A 13,702-nucleotide genomic window follows, 5' to 3' on the forward strand; every position below is an offset into this window, starting at 1 on the left:
CGGCGGGTCTCTGGTTGGGTCCCTGCTCCCCGGTGGGTCTCTCGTTGGGTCCCTGCTCCCCGGCGGGTCCCTCCCCGGGCCCGCGGCGCTGCCCGCCGTGTCCCGCCGCAGGTGCCGGGCGCGGCGGAGCAGGCGGCGCTGTCCCTGGACGAGTGCCTGCGGCTGCTGGAGGCCGCCTTCCCCTTCGGGGAGCACCCGGAGGTGGGTGAGCGCCCGCCCGCGCGCCCCGCGGCCGCCGAACCAGCGCGGGGGGCGGTCACCGTTAATTAAAGCCTCCTGGCTTCGCTCTAATTAGCCGCCGGCGAGGGGTGGCGGACAGACGCGGTGCGGGCGGTGGGCGCCGAGCGGCAGAGGGGCGGGCGCTGCGGGCGCTGCGGGCGCAGCGGGCACTCACTCGGCCTCCTCACGTGCCCAGTTCCCAGCCGCAGACGTCTCCACCCTGAGCGGAGCCCTGAGCGGAGCGGCGCCCAGCGAGAGCCGGGCGGGCGGCCAGGACCTCCTGCCCCCCCTGCTCGCCGACGCCGAGGCCCCCTTCGACCTGGAGCAGCAGTGGCAGGACCTCATGTCCATCATGGAGATGCAGGTGGGCACTGGTAGGAGCTCGTGTCCATCATGGAGATGCAGGTGGGCACTGGTAGGGCCTCGTGTCCGTCATGGAGATGCAGGTGGGCACTGGTAGGGCCTCATGTCCATCATGGAGATGCAGGTGGGCGCTGGCAGGACCTCATGTCCATCATGGAGATGCAGGTGGGCGCTGGTAGGGCCTCGTGTCCGTCATGGAGATGCAGGTGGGCACTGGTAGGGCCTCGTGTCCGTCATGGAGATGCAGGTGGGCACTGGCAGGACCTCGTGTCCATCATGGAGATGCAGGTGGGCACTGGTAAGGCCTCATGTCCGTCATGGAGATGCAGGTGGGCAGTGGTAGGACCTCATGTCCATCATGGAGATGCAGGTGGGCACTGGTAAGGCCTCGTGTCCGTCATGGAGATGCAGGTGGGCAGTGGTAGGACCTCGTGTCCACCATGGAGATGCAGGTGGGCTCCTCCCAGGGGACCCCCGTCCCTCCTCCTGCCGGCTCTCGCTGACGGCGGCCGAAGGGCACAGAGGGGCCCCCAAAAGAGCGGGCCGTGAGCCCCCGTTCTGAGCGGTTCCAACCCCCGGCAGGCCATGGAAGTGAGCGACACGAGCRCTGATGCCCTGTACGGCGGCTCGAGCGCGGAGCTGCTGAGCGCCAACTACAGCCTGGCGCCCGGCACCCCCATCAACGAGAACGTGAGCCTGCATCAGGCCTCGCTGGGCGGCTGCTCCCAGGACCTGCCGCTCTTCAGCTCGGACATGGAGAGCCCCGCGGCGGCGGGCGGCCCGGCCCTGCTGCAGCTGGCGCCCGACAACTCCACGGGCCTCAACTCCACCTTCGGCGCCACCAACCTGAGCGGCATCTTCTTCCCGCCGCAGCTCAACGGCACCGGCAACGAGACGGGTGGCCCCGAGCTGCCCGACCCGCTGGGCGGGCTCCTGGACGAGGCCATGCTGGACGAGATCAGCTTGATGGACCTGGCCATTGAGGAAGGCTTCAACCCCGTGCAGGCCTCCCAGCTGGAAGAAGAGTTCGACTCCGACTCAGGTCTTTCTCTGGATTCTAGCCACAGTCCTGCTTCCCTCAGTAGCTCGGAAGCCTCSTCCTCCTCGTCCTCCTCGTCCTCCTCTTCCTCCTCGTCCTCCTCCTCCTCGTTTTCCGAGGAAGGGGCTGTCGGCTACAGCTCAGACTCTGAAAACGTGGACTTTGAAGAGGCGGAAGGGGCCGTCGGCTACCAGCCCGAGTACAGCAAGTTCTGCCGCATGAGCTATCAGGACCCCTCGCAGCTTCACTACCTGCCTTACCTGGAGCACGTTGGCCACAACCACACCTACAACATGGCCCCCGGGGCGCAGGAGCCYGAGGAGCCCAAGCTGCCCAGCAACGCGGGCAAGAAGAGCGGCAAGGAGAAGCCCTCCGAGCTGCTGGACAAGCAGATGAGCAGGGACGAGCACCGCGCCAGAGCCATGAAGATCCCCTTCACCAACGACAAGATCATCAACCTGCCCGTGGAGGAGTTCAACGAGCTGCTCTCCAAGTACCAGCTGAGCGAGGCCCAGCTGAGCCTCATCCGGGACATCCGGAGACGCGGCAAGAACAAGATGGCAGCGCAGAACTGCCGCAAGAGGAAGCTGGACACCATCCTCAACCTGGAACGGGACGTCGAGGACTTGCAGAGGGACAAGTCCAAACTGCTCAGGGAGAAGGTGGAGTTTCTCAAGTCCATCCGGCAGATGAAGCAGAAGGTGCAGAGCCTCTACCAGGAGGTGTTCGGCCGGCTGCGCGACGAGAACGGGCGGCCGTACTCGCCGAGCCAGTACGCGCTGCAGTACGGCAGCGACGGCAGCGTGCTCCTCCTGCCGCGCGCGCTGGCCGAGCAGCAGGCCCGGCGCCACGACAGGAAGCAGAAGGACCGCAGGAAGTGAGAGGAGCGGCACGAGGGGCACACGCGCACGGGGCACCCGGAGAAGGGCCGAGCCTGGAGGAACTTAGAGGACCTTTCATGCCTTCGTATCCAATATATCTTCTCAACCACGCCTGCCGCCGGGCAGGGGACAGCGAGAGACTGGGGCGCTGGAGGGCGCGGGGGCCGCGCGCCGCGGTCCCGACGGCTCCTGCAGGAAGGGAGGGCGCCCGGCGAGCCCAGCGCCTCCGGGCACCCTTCGGGCGCAGGAAAATAAGCTGGCATCACTGGTGGTGAGAATGGGCAGGGTGGAAAAACTACTGTTAGGAACTGGCTTTAAGTATGAAAAGAGATTTAAGCAAATGAACTTAAAACAAGTTATAGGAGAGACATTTTTCTGAACTTCCAAAGTTCTGTGATTTCAGGTAGTTGTGTTTTTTGTTTTTTTTTTTCCCCTTTCCCCCCCTCCCCGCCTTTTTTTTTTCTTTTCCCCGAACCAGTTTTGACATCGGTGTGTGTGATCCAATCTGATTTAATTCCAGATTACCCACCATCCCTTCCTCGAGCAGACCAGTGCACACGTGGACACACAAGCCCCGCGACTCCCGTTAACCCTTTCCAGCCCGGACACGCGTTGGGGGGCGGGGGGGCTCCCTGCAGGGTGGTTGGGAGCGGAGGGGACTGGAAAGGGTTAAGAGGAGCCACTTAAGCTCAGTGCTGCATCCCCCCGTGCCCTGAGCTCAGTCAGATCCTTGGGATCCGCTCAGTTGGGATGGAGCTCCGTTGGGATCCGCTCCTTTGGGATCCGGAGCTGCGGGGCGGTGCGGGCGGCGCCGAGCACGAGGGGAGCGGGGCCCTGCCCCGGACGCGGCCTTGTCACTTATAGAACTAGACACCCTTAGGATTCCCGGTTCTTACCCGCGCTTTGATTTTCTCGGGCTTCAGCCCCCGTTTCCCCTCTAGGGTCTAGAGTGCTTGTGTTGAGTCCAGGGGAGAAGCCCAACCGTTCAAAGCTGCTAAATGTTCTCTTTGCCATAAAGATTCCGTGTAACCGTGTGATCACATTATAGGATTCTCTTCTGTCCCCGGGTGTGGGTCTGACTTTGTTTGGAGGAGGGCGGTGGGGGTAGTGCCTTGATCACTGTCGGTCTCCGGGCCGGAGACCATCCTAGAAGCTCTATGGACACTATAGCACAGCTGGGGGGCACGGCCCCGCCAGCAGCCCGGGCGCTTCCCGCCGCTTCCCCGGCCCGCTCCACGTGGGACGAGCGGCGCCGCCGGGAGCGGGAGCCCGAGGGCTCCGCGCGGCCGCYGCCGGCCGCTCGGCTCCCGTGGGGGACGAAGCACAAGCCGCGGAGGTGCCGGGGGTGCGGGGAGGTCGGGATGCAGCCCTGCGTGTAGGTTTTAAATTATTTTCCTCTTAGAAACTTTATTTTAATGGTCTGTGACCTGTCAGGGAAAGAAGAGAGATTGTGTGAGCACAGGACAAAAATAAAACAGCTTATTCACTGTACAAGTCTGTGTTTCGTGGATCTTCTTGCTTTAAAAACAAAAACAAAARAATACAGAAGTGCGTGTGAACAAGGGCCCGGGCAGGGCCGGTGCCCAGCGGGACCCCTGTTTGCAGAGTGTCCCGGCCGGACCAGGGTCGCTGCTTCACCAGCCACCGCGGCCCCGGGAGCGGGACAGAGCCGGGGCCACCGCGTGTCCCCCCCCCAGCAGCGGTGGCTTCGGCAGCGCCTGGGCCCCCCCGTCCTCCTCCTCCTCCTCCTCCTCCTTCCTCCTCCTCGCGGGCGCCGGCCGCTGCGCAGACCTCGGCATCGCCCTTCCCGGCTGCTCCCACCTTCCCGGCAGGTTGCGGCGCCAGCGTTTGCTCCGGGCGGGCGGGTCCATCTGCACCGCGCGCTCCGGACGGGCACAGCGGCCATCCCGCCATCCATCCCGGCATCCATCCCGCTCTCTGCAGCTCCAGAAGGGACCTCCACGCACGGCTGCCGCACGGGATCCCGCTGCTCCCACCACATGGGGGTCCCACACGGGGTCCCGCTGCTCCCACCACATGGGGGTCCCACACGGGATCCCGCTGCTCCCACCACATGGGGGTCCCACACGGGGTCCCGCTGCTCCCACCACATGGGGGTCCCACACGGGATCCCGCTGCTCCCACCACATGGGGGTCCCGCTGCTCCCGCCACACGGCCTCTCTCCCTGGCTCCAGGCTCCCCCGTCCCACGCCCCGACGCTGCCGCCGTCGCAGCTTCCACTCAGAGCCCTTTCCCGGAGGGAAAGGAGCCCTTTCCAGCTCTTTCCCTGCACCTGGAGCCCAGGCGGTGCCAGGGCCAGGCCCACGGGCTCTGCTATCCAGCCTGTCCCACCACGATCCCACAGGAGCCCTGCGCTCGGCAGCGCCGCAATCCCGCCCCGGCATCCGGCATCGCGCGGCCTCTGGCCCCGCTCCCTCTCCCTGGGCCCCCCTGCGGAATTGCAGCCTTCAATTAAGCGGACGCTGCTGCTCCCATCTCCAGTGMTGGATACGGACGGGTTTAATTGCAGCTTCCGCCGGCTGCCGGGGTAGGGACGACATTTCCTCGTGCCGCCGGGCACAGGCGGCACTGGGGCCAACAACCTGCCTGTCACCCGGCTGTGTGCGCCCGAACGCGCCCGGGGCCTGCGCAGYGGGGACAGGGACACGGCCCAGGCCTGGTCCCCAGCGAGACCTAAGGACAGAAGCAGCCTCCCTTAAAACAGGCACCAGAACCACAACCACAACTCGAAACACTTGGTCACCGCGGGGAGCCAAAGAGCCGTAAACGCCAAGCGACAAAATCCGCGGAACATTGCAGTGGGAATTGAAGCACAAGGCACTTACCCACGTCACAACCAACAAGAACCTTCACGAGCTGCTGCTGCTGCTGCTGCTGCTGCAGAGCCCGCGGGCGCCCGGGCAGGGGCAGCGGCCGCGGCGCAGCCCAGCGCGCTCCCGCGGGGCCGCCAGCGCGCCCGGCTCCCGCCGCGACCTGCTCTGCGCTCGGCCCTCCTCTCCTGCAAAGAGCTGCAGGAAGGAGCAAAGCAGAGAAGGAAGAAAAGAAAAATCAAGATTATAAATCTAAAATTTTATTGAGACAAAAAACTGACAGAGCTCGGTATGAAGTTAAAATCCAAACACGTACTTTACATTTAAACGTTTTCACAGAAACCTAAACACATGCTTTTAAAAAAAGGTTTGTACAATGCAAGTCTAAATACATACCACCCTACAAGGAGGTGCCAGGAGTCTGCGGGGCTCATGACTCCAGACATTAAATAGTTCCGTATTTTTAATAAATCTGATTAAAAAAAAAAACTCCAAAGATTCAGGGTAACACATCTGGCTCCAGCTCCAAAATCCGGTCTCCTACAAACGCTCACTGGTTAGAGGCGAACATGGAATCGATTTTCCTTGTGCTGTTGCTGATTTCCTCTCCCTCCCCCGTGACGCAATCAGCGGGTGCCCGATGCTGCTGGCTGGACAGTGAAATCAAGGTGAGAAAAGGAAGCAGAAGTCCGAAGTCTCTCCCCCTAACTTTGGGAATAGCACCTTGGAACAGAAGGAAGGGCAGGAAGGCTCTCCTGGGTTAAAAGCCGCTCYGTGGCGGCGGCCCCGGCCGGCACAGGCGCTGCCGGGAGCTGCRGCTCCGCCGCGGGACAACCCGGACCTCGAGTCCGCGTTTGCACGAGTCTCCCCTGGCCCCTGTGAAACCTGCTGCGCTCAGGGCTTTGCGGACTCGAGCCTCAGGAGAGCTGCACGTTCACAGTTTGGGCTCGGATCAGCGCCCCTGTCTCCCTAGTCCTGTCATCAACACCGGGCTTTTCTGTTTCGTTAAACGCAGTTTCTAAAAAGGATCTGGAAATGATCTAGAACATTGTCCCCAGGCTTCAGCTCCCTCCCTCCCTCCCCAGTGAAACAAGAGACCCGCTTCCCCCCGTCCCTCCCCCCGAACCGATACACCAGTAAAGAGCAAAAGAAAAAACCAACAAACAGAAAAACTACACACATGCTACGCCGTAGAAATGCAGAGTTAACACTAGTGGGAAGAAGGCTGTGGGTTGCCGAGATGTCTTTGAAGAAGCAGCAGTATCGATCTGCACCCCCGGCCCGCAGGGCCCGTCCGCCGCCCAGCGGGGCTCGTCTCCTCCCCCCGCTGCAGCACGGGGGTGTTAACCCCCCCCCCAAGAAACGTCCCCCCCACGTCCCCCCGGGCCGGGCTGGTTTCAACGCGCGCGGCGTGAAGCCGCGCCGGGCGCCGGCGGGCGCAGAAGCCATACTGGTCTCTTCAAAGGGCACCTCCGGGGCGCTGGGCGAGCGGCGCCGCGCTCCCTCCCTCCCGCTCAAACCCACAGCTCGGATCTTCACACCAAGGCTGCCGGCGCGGCGCCGGGGCTAGTTCTTGTCCTCCTTCTTGTCGTCATCCTCTGAGGGGTAGGAATGCCATGTCAACCTCTCCTCGTAGAATGAGATGACCACCTGGGGGCACTTGATGTTGGCTTCCTTGGCGGGCACCAGGTCGGCCTCGTCAGAGTTCTTCCTACAGGCCAGAGCAGAGGCRGGAGTTAGCGGGCTGCAGGGGGGAGCGGAAGAAACGGAGACCGGAGGAATTGGAGAAGCAGCCGGAAAACGGAGGAAGCCCTGAGCCGTCTGGGGGATCCAAGCGGCCCCCCGAGCGGTTCCAGAGCACGGGAAGCAGCACGTGAATCCAGCGACAACTGAGGTGCCAGTTCGGCTCCGGGTGGCCCGGGATGGGGACGAGAAGCCAAAGGGAAGCTCAGCCCGTCCCCAGCTCGGGCGCGAAAGCAAACGGCTCCCGCACCTGCGCCTGGTCCTGCCTCTGCTCCGGCTCCCACCTGCGCCGGCGACAAGCCCTGCTCCTCTGGAGCCGCCGGCCGTGGTCAYGGCTTCCTCTGGCTGCGGCCTCGCGAGCCGGAGGTCGCACCACGACACCCTCGCTCTCCCCAAGCTCGCGCCTGCTGCGGGGACACCCTAAGAGCCACGCAACCCCAAGGGCCCTACCTGCTCGGTTCACATCCACGATAGCCTCAGCGCAGAGGGTCGCCTCAGGCAGCAGCGCCATCGCGAGAGATTTCATGCCAGGTAGCAGGGCCTCCCCAGGCGCAGGTCCTTCCCTCTCTGGCACAGAATAAGTGAAGAAGTGACAGACACAAAGACACACTCACCACTTCATCAGGAACATGAGCTCCCCGCTGGAATCCGTGGCACCGATGATGCGCTCCGGCTCAAAGCCCCGGGCAAAGCCTCGCGGTTTCTCCGACTGCAAGAGACGGGATTTCACCTGTAGCGTCGCGGGGCGGCCGCCCGGACCCCCGCGGGAAGGGCCTCGTGTCACCCCGGCCCCCGGGGCCACCCCCAGCCCCTGCCCGGCCCCGCAGCGCCCCAGCCCTGCCAGGGCTGCCGTTCTGCTGCATCCCAAGGCCCTGCGGGTCACACTGTTTGTGCTGGCTCTGATCCAGCAGCTCCAGCGCAGACCAGACTGCAGAGCCTTTCTCGGGGCCCTTCTCTCGGGCAGCCAAGAGCACCCCGAGCAGGAGGYTGTTCCACCTCACTCCTTTTCCAAGGAGCCCAGGCAGCCCCTGCCTCCTTCTGCAGCCCCCCTCGTGCATTACTCCAGGGACGCTGGCTGTGTCCCTGCTCCAGGGGCTGCCTACCCATTTGGATGAAGGATTGTTCTTTTATATTTAGCCCTGGAGCTGGCTGCAGATTTAGTAGGAGGCCGGGCTCCGGGAAGCGCTAATCCCTGCTCCAGAAAGCTATTGCTTTTCCAAAGCACTTSAGCTGTGCCTCACTGAATCAGAATATTCTTCTCTCTGTGCAGAGCTGTTTGATTAAGGTTTTACAGAGGGGCTGCTCTACCCCCTGACACRGTGCCAAGAACAGGGGGAGGGAGGTGAAGAGAGAATCCCCTCCTGCCCGGGCTGACTCACCTCCTCCTTCTTCTTCTTTGGTTTGCTCTCCTCCCCTTTATCCTCCGTGTCAGACTCCGCTTTGCGTTTGCTTCCCTCAGACTTCTCGGTCTCGTGTGCAGTTTTCTGGGACTGAAGGAACTCTGCAATGAGGTCTGGGCAGTCGAGGTTCTCTTCTGGCTCCCACGTGTTATCTTCACTACAATCAAAGACACCAGATTAGCTTTATAGAAGGAGAGCTGGCTGCAGCTTTCAGTGCCAAGAGAAGTTGCAGACAGGAGGCCGCGCGGAGCAGGAGCCTGGATGCTCATGTCCTGGCTCACAAACCAGGCCCTGTCCTTATCTGGGCAGGCGGAGCACACACAGGGCCTATTTATTTCCCTCCTCAGGACAGACGTGTGTTATTTTATCTGGCTACTGGTTTCGCCCTGGCTTAGAGGGGAAAGGCCCATTGGGCCGGGCAGGAGCCGKGCCCCTCGCCCCGGCTGTGCTCACGGTGCGTCCGCTGCTCCCGTCCCGGTCCAGCCCCCGGGCAAGGCTGCGCACCGRGCAGAGGGCGCAGGGGACGAGGCCACGTTGCGGCGAGCAGCCCTGGAGGCTGCTGGCGGGGGACACCCGAACCCCCCCGCCCGGACGCAGGCACTTACTCGGAGAAGCCTTTCCACTTCAGCAGATACTCCACTTTGCCCTTGACCACTCGCCGGTCCAGGACCTTCTCCACCACATACTCCTCCTCCTCTTCCTCTAGGACTTCCTCCACTTTCTTCTTGTTCTGCTTTTTTCCCATTGTGCTGGCCAGCTTTTCAGCTTACGGGCGACGCTGCTGCGAGGGCAGAAGGAGGCGCAGGGTGAGGCCCGGCCCGGCCGAGGCCGCAGCAGCGCCGGGCACTCCCGCACATCAACGCGCAGCGTGGGCACGGAGCGAGGCCCTCTGCCTCCCTGCCGCCCCACTGCACCYGCCCCAACGAGACCCTGCCCGGTGCTGCCCGCGTTTTCACAGAACCCCAGGGTGGCTGAGGTTGGAAGGGATCCCTCGGGATCTCCACAGGGACACCCAGAGCACGGGGCACCCGGGCGCATCCCGGCGGCTTGGGGAGGTCTCCAGAGCAGGAGCCTCCGCAGCCTCCCTGGGCAGCCYGGGCCAGGGCTCGGGCACCCKCACCCCAAACAAGTTCCTGCTCACATGGACAYGGAGCTGCCTGGGCTGCCCCTTGTGCCCACTGCCCCTGGGCCTGGCACGGCCACCACCCAGSAGAGCTCGKCCYCTTCCTCCCYGCATTCACCCCCAGGTGTTTATAGCTCTTGATGAGATCCCCTCTCCGCCTTCTCTTCTCCAGCCTCCACATGCCCCGCTCGCTCGGTCTTTCCTCCCAAGACGCCCCTATCAGACAGATCCTGCCCCGTTCTGCGCACTCTGCTCTCGCAGCGCCGCTGCTCCCAGCGGAAGCGCAGGGGCGGCCGCTCCAGCGCCGCACCGTCCGGCTCCAGCCCCCTTTCCATAACCCTCCCCGGCCTCGGCACCAACCTCCTTCCCTCCAGCCTCAGCCCTGCCCGGCGCCGCCAAAGRCCCTTCCAGAGCCGCACGGCCCTGGGCAGGAGGCAGCACCCCGCTCGTGTTAATTAAAAGTTAATAAATAGCCAATCCAAGTTCAAGTCCAGCCACAATCCCTCACGGCGCTCTCAAGTCTCATTTCCTTGCTTCGCACACCTGCACTCTGCGGGATTTACCCGGCTCCCCAACCCCAAAGACGCTTCGTCCTTCTCCTCTCCCAGTTGCTCCAATGGTCCCAAGCTCCCATGCGCATCCCGGGATGCCGCAGGAAGGCGGCGGGTCTGGAATCGGGCCGGAGCTTGTGTTGGCGGCCCCACGAGCCCCGCAGCAACGGGGGGCACAGGGAAAAACACCCCGGCTTTTCCCTCCCCGGCAGCTCGGGCTGCTCAGGCACAAAAGCAGCGAGCAGAAACGGCCCAAAGTGGTTTCTACGAGTGCGGGTGTCGGGGGTTCCGGAGCAAACGGGGGTGCAGGCGGCGCCGCGAGCCGCGTCCTCGCGCTCAGCGCCGGGCTGCCCCTCTGCCCTCCGCGCCGGTCTCGAGGCCGCGGGGAGCGGAGAGGCCGCGGGGCGCGGAGGCCGGGAAGGGCCCGTCCTGGTCCCGCCGGGCCGGGCTGTGGAGCCGCAGGACAGCGGGGACGTCCCCAGAGCCGGGACAGCGGGATATTCCTACAGACCRGCATTTTTCCTGTCGTGAAGCTCCCGTTAAGCGTCTGAGGATACTCAGCCCTCCGGGGCCAGAGTTTTCATGTCACATTGGACAGCGGGAGGAAAAGAAAAGGAGGGAAGGGCCRGGACGTAGGCGTGCGGGAGGCTCCGTGCGGCGGCTCCTGCGGAGCGGGAGGCTCCGGGAGGCTCCGTGTTGCCGGAGCGGGAGGCTCCGGGCCAGCACACGGCACCACCACAATGTGGAGCCGCCGGCTGGGGCGCGGGAAGGCGGCCGCGGGATCGTGTTTCACTCTGGAATTCCGCCCTGGCTCCTTTCTGCCGCGCAGGCGAGGCGGGCAGGGGACAAAGGCGCTGGGGATTTGGGATTCCGGCGGCGCGGGAGCTCGGGGGCTCCCCTCGGGGCAGGCGGCTCCTTTSAGCCGCGGTCATCTCAGGATGCCGAGCGAGCCCCGCAGGACGCGGCTGCACCCCGGAGCCCGGGCCGGGCGCGGAGCCGCGGGAGCTCCGTCCGGAGCAGCCAAGAGGAGTCCCCTGGACGGGCAGGGCAAGGCCGGGGAGAGCAGCCCCGCGGGGCCACTGTCCCGGGTGGGAAGAGGCCGCTGCGGGGCCAGGAGCACCGGGAGCCTCCGGCGCCCGGCGAGTCCCGCGCTCGCTCGGGGCTGCTCCCGCCGGGCCGTCCCCGTGGCGCCGCTCCGGCCCGGGGACATGTCGGACACAGGGACATTCCAGGGACACACCAGGCACGGGGACAGGCCGGGGCTCCGCGTAGCAGGCTGCTCCCGCACACACATCCCAACGCAGGAAGGGCGCTGCGGAGCCGGCGGTGCGGGACAAGGATTCCAGCCTCTTGGCACCGGGAAGAGCCGAACCCCCCGACTGTTCCCAAGCGCAGCCCCCCCGGCTGGGCCGGCTTTCACTCTGGGCAGAGCAGCAGAGGCCGAACACGCTCCGCGCGCCCCAGGGCGGCACAGGCCGCGCTCCGCGCTCCGCTCCCGCGCTGCTGCGGCCGCAAACCAGTGCATCCGGCTGCACGGAGAGGCCGCCCGGAGCCCGCGGACGAAGGGGGCGGCTGCGGCTGCCTCCCGGGGACACGGTCCCCGTCCCACGGCCTGCACGAGCTTCATCCAGCCAGAGAGCTCCTCGCAGGGCACTTCTGCCGAAAAGCAGCTTTCGTTTCCATGCTTTGCGTGTGAAAGCAGCTGGAGTTTTCCCTCGGAGAACTGGGAAACGCTTTGGGAACAAGCTCCGGACGGGCCTGTGTTAAAACTCGCCGGTGACTTTTCATGCTTCTCAGCACAGGGGCAAAGCTGAAAGCCCTGGGGAAGGGGAAAGCGGAGGAGCGAGCGCCAGACGGAGCAGCTCCCGGGCCCGTGGGCGGAGGATGCAGGGAGGCACCGGGAAGGATTCCCGGCCCGCGGGACGGCAGCTCAGACCCYGGTGCCCTTCCCAACCGCCCGCAGCCCCAAGGAAGTCCCAAACTTTCTCCCCACAGAAAGTTGGGTGGTTTCACAACGGAAACAAAGGGCCGTCCCAGAGAAAAACAACGCAAAGACCTAGAAATTTACTTGAACGCAGACTAGTTCCACTAACCAGGTCTYAAAGGATTACCAGGGCAGCTGGGCATTAACGAGTTCCAAAGTCAAAGCATTTCCTCCTGCTGCCTCTGCCSCCTCGGCCAGCCCCGCGCGTCTCTGCGGGGAGCCCGAGCTGCCAGGCTGAGGCCGCGCCAGGAGAGGCGGCCGCCTCCGAAGCGGAACCGGCGCGCGGACCTTCCAGCAGCACAAAGCGGCTCCGCAGAGCCCAGCGCAACGCGCGCCTCCGAGCAGAGGCCCTGCGAGAATCCCGGAGACGGAACCGCRGCGCCTTAAAGCCCAACCGCATCCCTGCCAGCCACACGTGCAGCCCTCGAGGCCCTGGGCTCGCAGAGCCACACAGGCAACGGCGGAAAAACCTCCGGTCTATGGGAAAAGAGAGCCTGAAAAACAAATCCCTGCCACCCCGAGGAGAACCTTTGGACTCCTTTGGATGGGGGGACCGCGAGCAGCCAGCGCGCGGATCCAGGCTCTTCCGTACGAGAAAGCAGCGACACAAACGGTGCGGAAGCCCCCGCGCCTCCTCGGGCGCCACGTGCGGCCCCGTGGGTCGGTGCGCGGATCCGGGCGCGTTCCCCCGGCAGCTCCCGCGTCCTGCCCGCCGTGTCCGCGGCCCCGCTCGCGCCCGGAGGCTGCGGCCAGGGCAGCGCCACGCGTTTCCCATCCCGGCGCTGCGGGGATGCGGAGCGGCGATGGRGAGCCCCGCGAGGCTGCAAAGCTCCAACCCCGCTATCGCACCTGCCGTCCTCTCCCCCCTCGCTCGGACGCACATGGGTTTGGGGTTTTTCCCAAAAAAAAATCCGYAAAACCTTTCAAGGACACGCGTTACTCGGCCACAAGGCCCCTTGGTTCCCAGCTCCGTTATTTGGGGGCCGGTGTCTGTCCCCCCGCTGGGGCTCAGCCCCCGGGCAGGGCTCCGCTCCACAATCCCTGCCCTCTTTTCCAGCCTCCGCGGAGCATCCGGAGCATTTCCCAGCGAAGCCGCTCCGTTTCCCCCTGCGCTCCCGCCGCTTTCCGCGCACGGCCTCGACGCTTCCCGTCCATGGGGCGATTCCCATTTCAGCTGCACCGCGGTCCCTCGCAGGCGCCCCGCTCCAGTTCTCCATGCGGCTCCCGAATGCAGTTCCTGCTCCGGCAGCTCCCCGGCCCCGCGGCGGCGCTTCCCGCGCTCCGAGCGGTCCGGACCCGGGCTCTGCCCCGCAGCGCCGCCTGCTCCCGCAGCCGCTGCCCCTTCCCGGCGCCGGGAGCCGCCGCTCGCTCCGYCCTCCCGAGGGCTCCCGGCCTCGGTCCCCGCTCCCGGGGCCCCCCCTTTTCCCGAGGCTCTCTCCTACGGAGCAAGCCCCCCGGCCCCGCTGTCCCGGGTCTTCCGGCCCCTTCCCGCCCGCGCCGCTTCCTCCCGCTCCCCGTCCCACCCTCCCGGTTCCCGCGTCTCCCCGCGCGGGGATCAGCGCCTTCC

The 13,702-nt window shown here is 65.1% G+C and overlaps 2 protein-coding genes across 2 annotated transcripts in view; one reads left to right on the forward strand and one right to left on the reverse strand.

Annotated features, from left to right (window-relative positions):
- The window catches only part of NFE2L1 (nuclear factor, erythroid 2 like 1), a 7,963-nt gene extending 5,447 nt beyond the window's left edge, over positions 1 to 2,516 (forward strand). Inside the window, exons 4-6 of the mRNA XM_026054392.1 lie at positions 112 to 201; positions 416 to 583; positions 1,165 to 2,516. Of these exons, the coding sequence (XP_025910177.1) occupies positions 112 to 201; positions 416 to 583; positions 1,165 to 2,502 (1,596 nt within the window). The 3' untranslated portion in view covers positions 2,503 to 2,516. The remainder of the gene's footprint in view (positions 1 to 111; positions 202 to 415; positions 584 to 1,164) is intronic.
- Positions 2,517 to 6,726: 4,210 nt separating this feature from the next.
- CBX1 (chromobox 1) lies at positions 6,727 to 9,260 on the reverse strand. Its single transcript, XM_026054444.1, has 4 exons — positions 9,083 to 9,260; positions 8,457 to 8,634; positions 7,692 to 7,786; positions 6,727 to 7,045 (listed from the first exon to the last, which is right to left on the reverse strand). Exons 1-4 carry the CDS (start codon positions 9,220 to 9,222, stop codon positions 6,901 to 6,903), a joined length of 558 nt encoding a protein of 185 aa, XP_025910229.1. The 5' UTR covers positions 9,223 to 9,260; the 3' UTR covers positions 6,727 to 6,900.
- Between the last annotated feature and the right edge of the window lie 4,442 nt (positions 9,261 to 13,702).

Source organism: Nothoprocta perdicaria, unplaced genomic scaffold (genome assembly GCF_003342845.1).
Source record: "Nothoprocta perdicaria isolate Ctin4 unplaced genomic scaffold, notPer1 scaffold_121, whole genome shotgun sequence".
NCBI classification, from domain to species: Eukaryota; Metazoa; Chordata; class Aves; order Tinamiformes; family Tinamidae; genus Nothoprocta; species Nothoprocta perdicaria.

What these genes read in the sequence shown, in the direction of transcription:
- CBX1 (XM_026054444.1), bottom strand. Translation starts at nt 9,222, where the DNA reads ATGGGAAAAAAGCAGAACAAGAAGAAAGTGGAGGAAGTCCTAGAGGAA. An exon ending in AAGTGGAAAGGCTTCTCCGA is followed by an intron (nt 8,635 to 9,082) that starts GTAAGTGCCTGC and finishes CTTTGATTGTAG; the next exon opens with TGAAGATAACACGTGGGAGC. An exon ending in CTCATGTTCCTGATGAAGTG is followed by an intron (nt 7,046 to 7,691) that starts GTGAGTGTGTCT and finishes TCTGGCCTGTAG; the next exon opens with GAAGAACTCTGACGAGGCCG.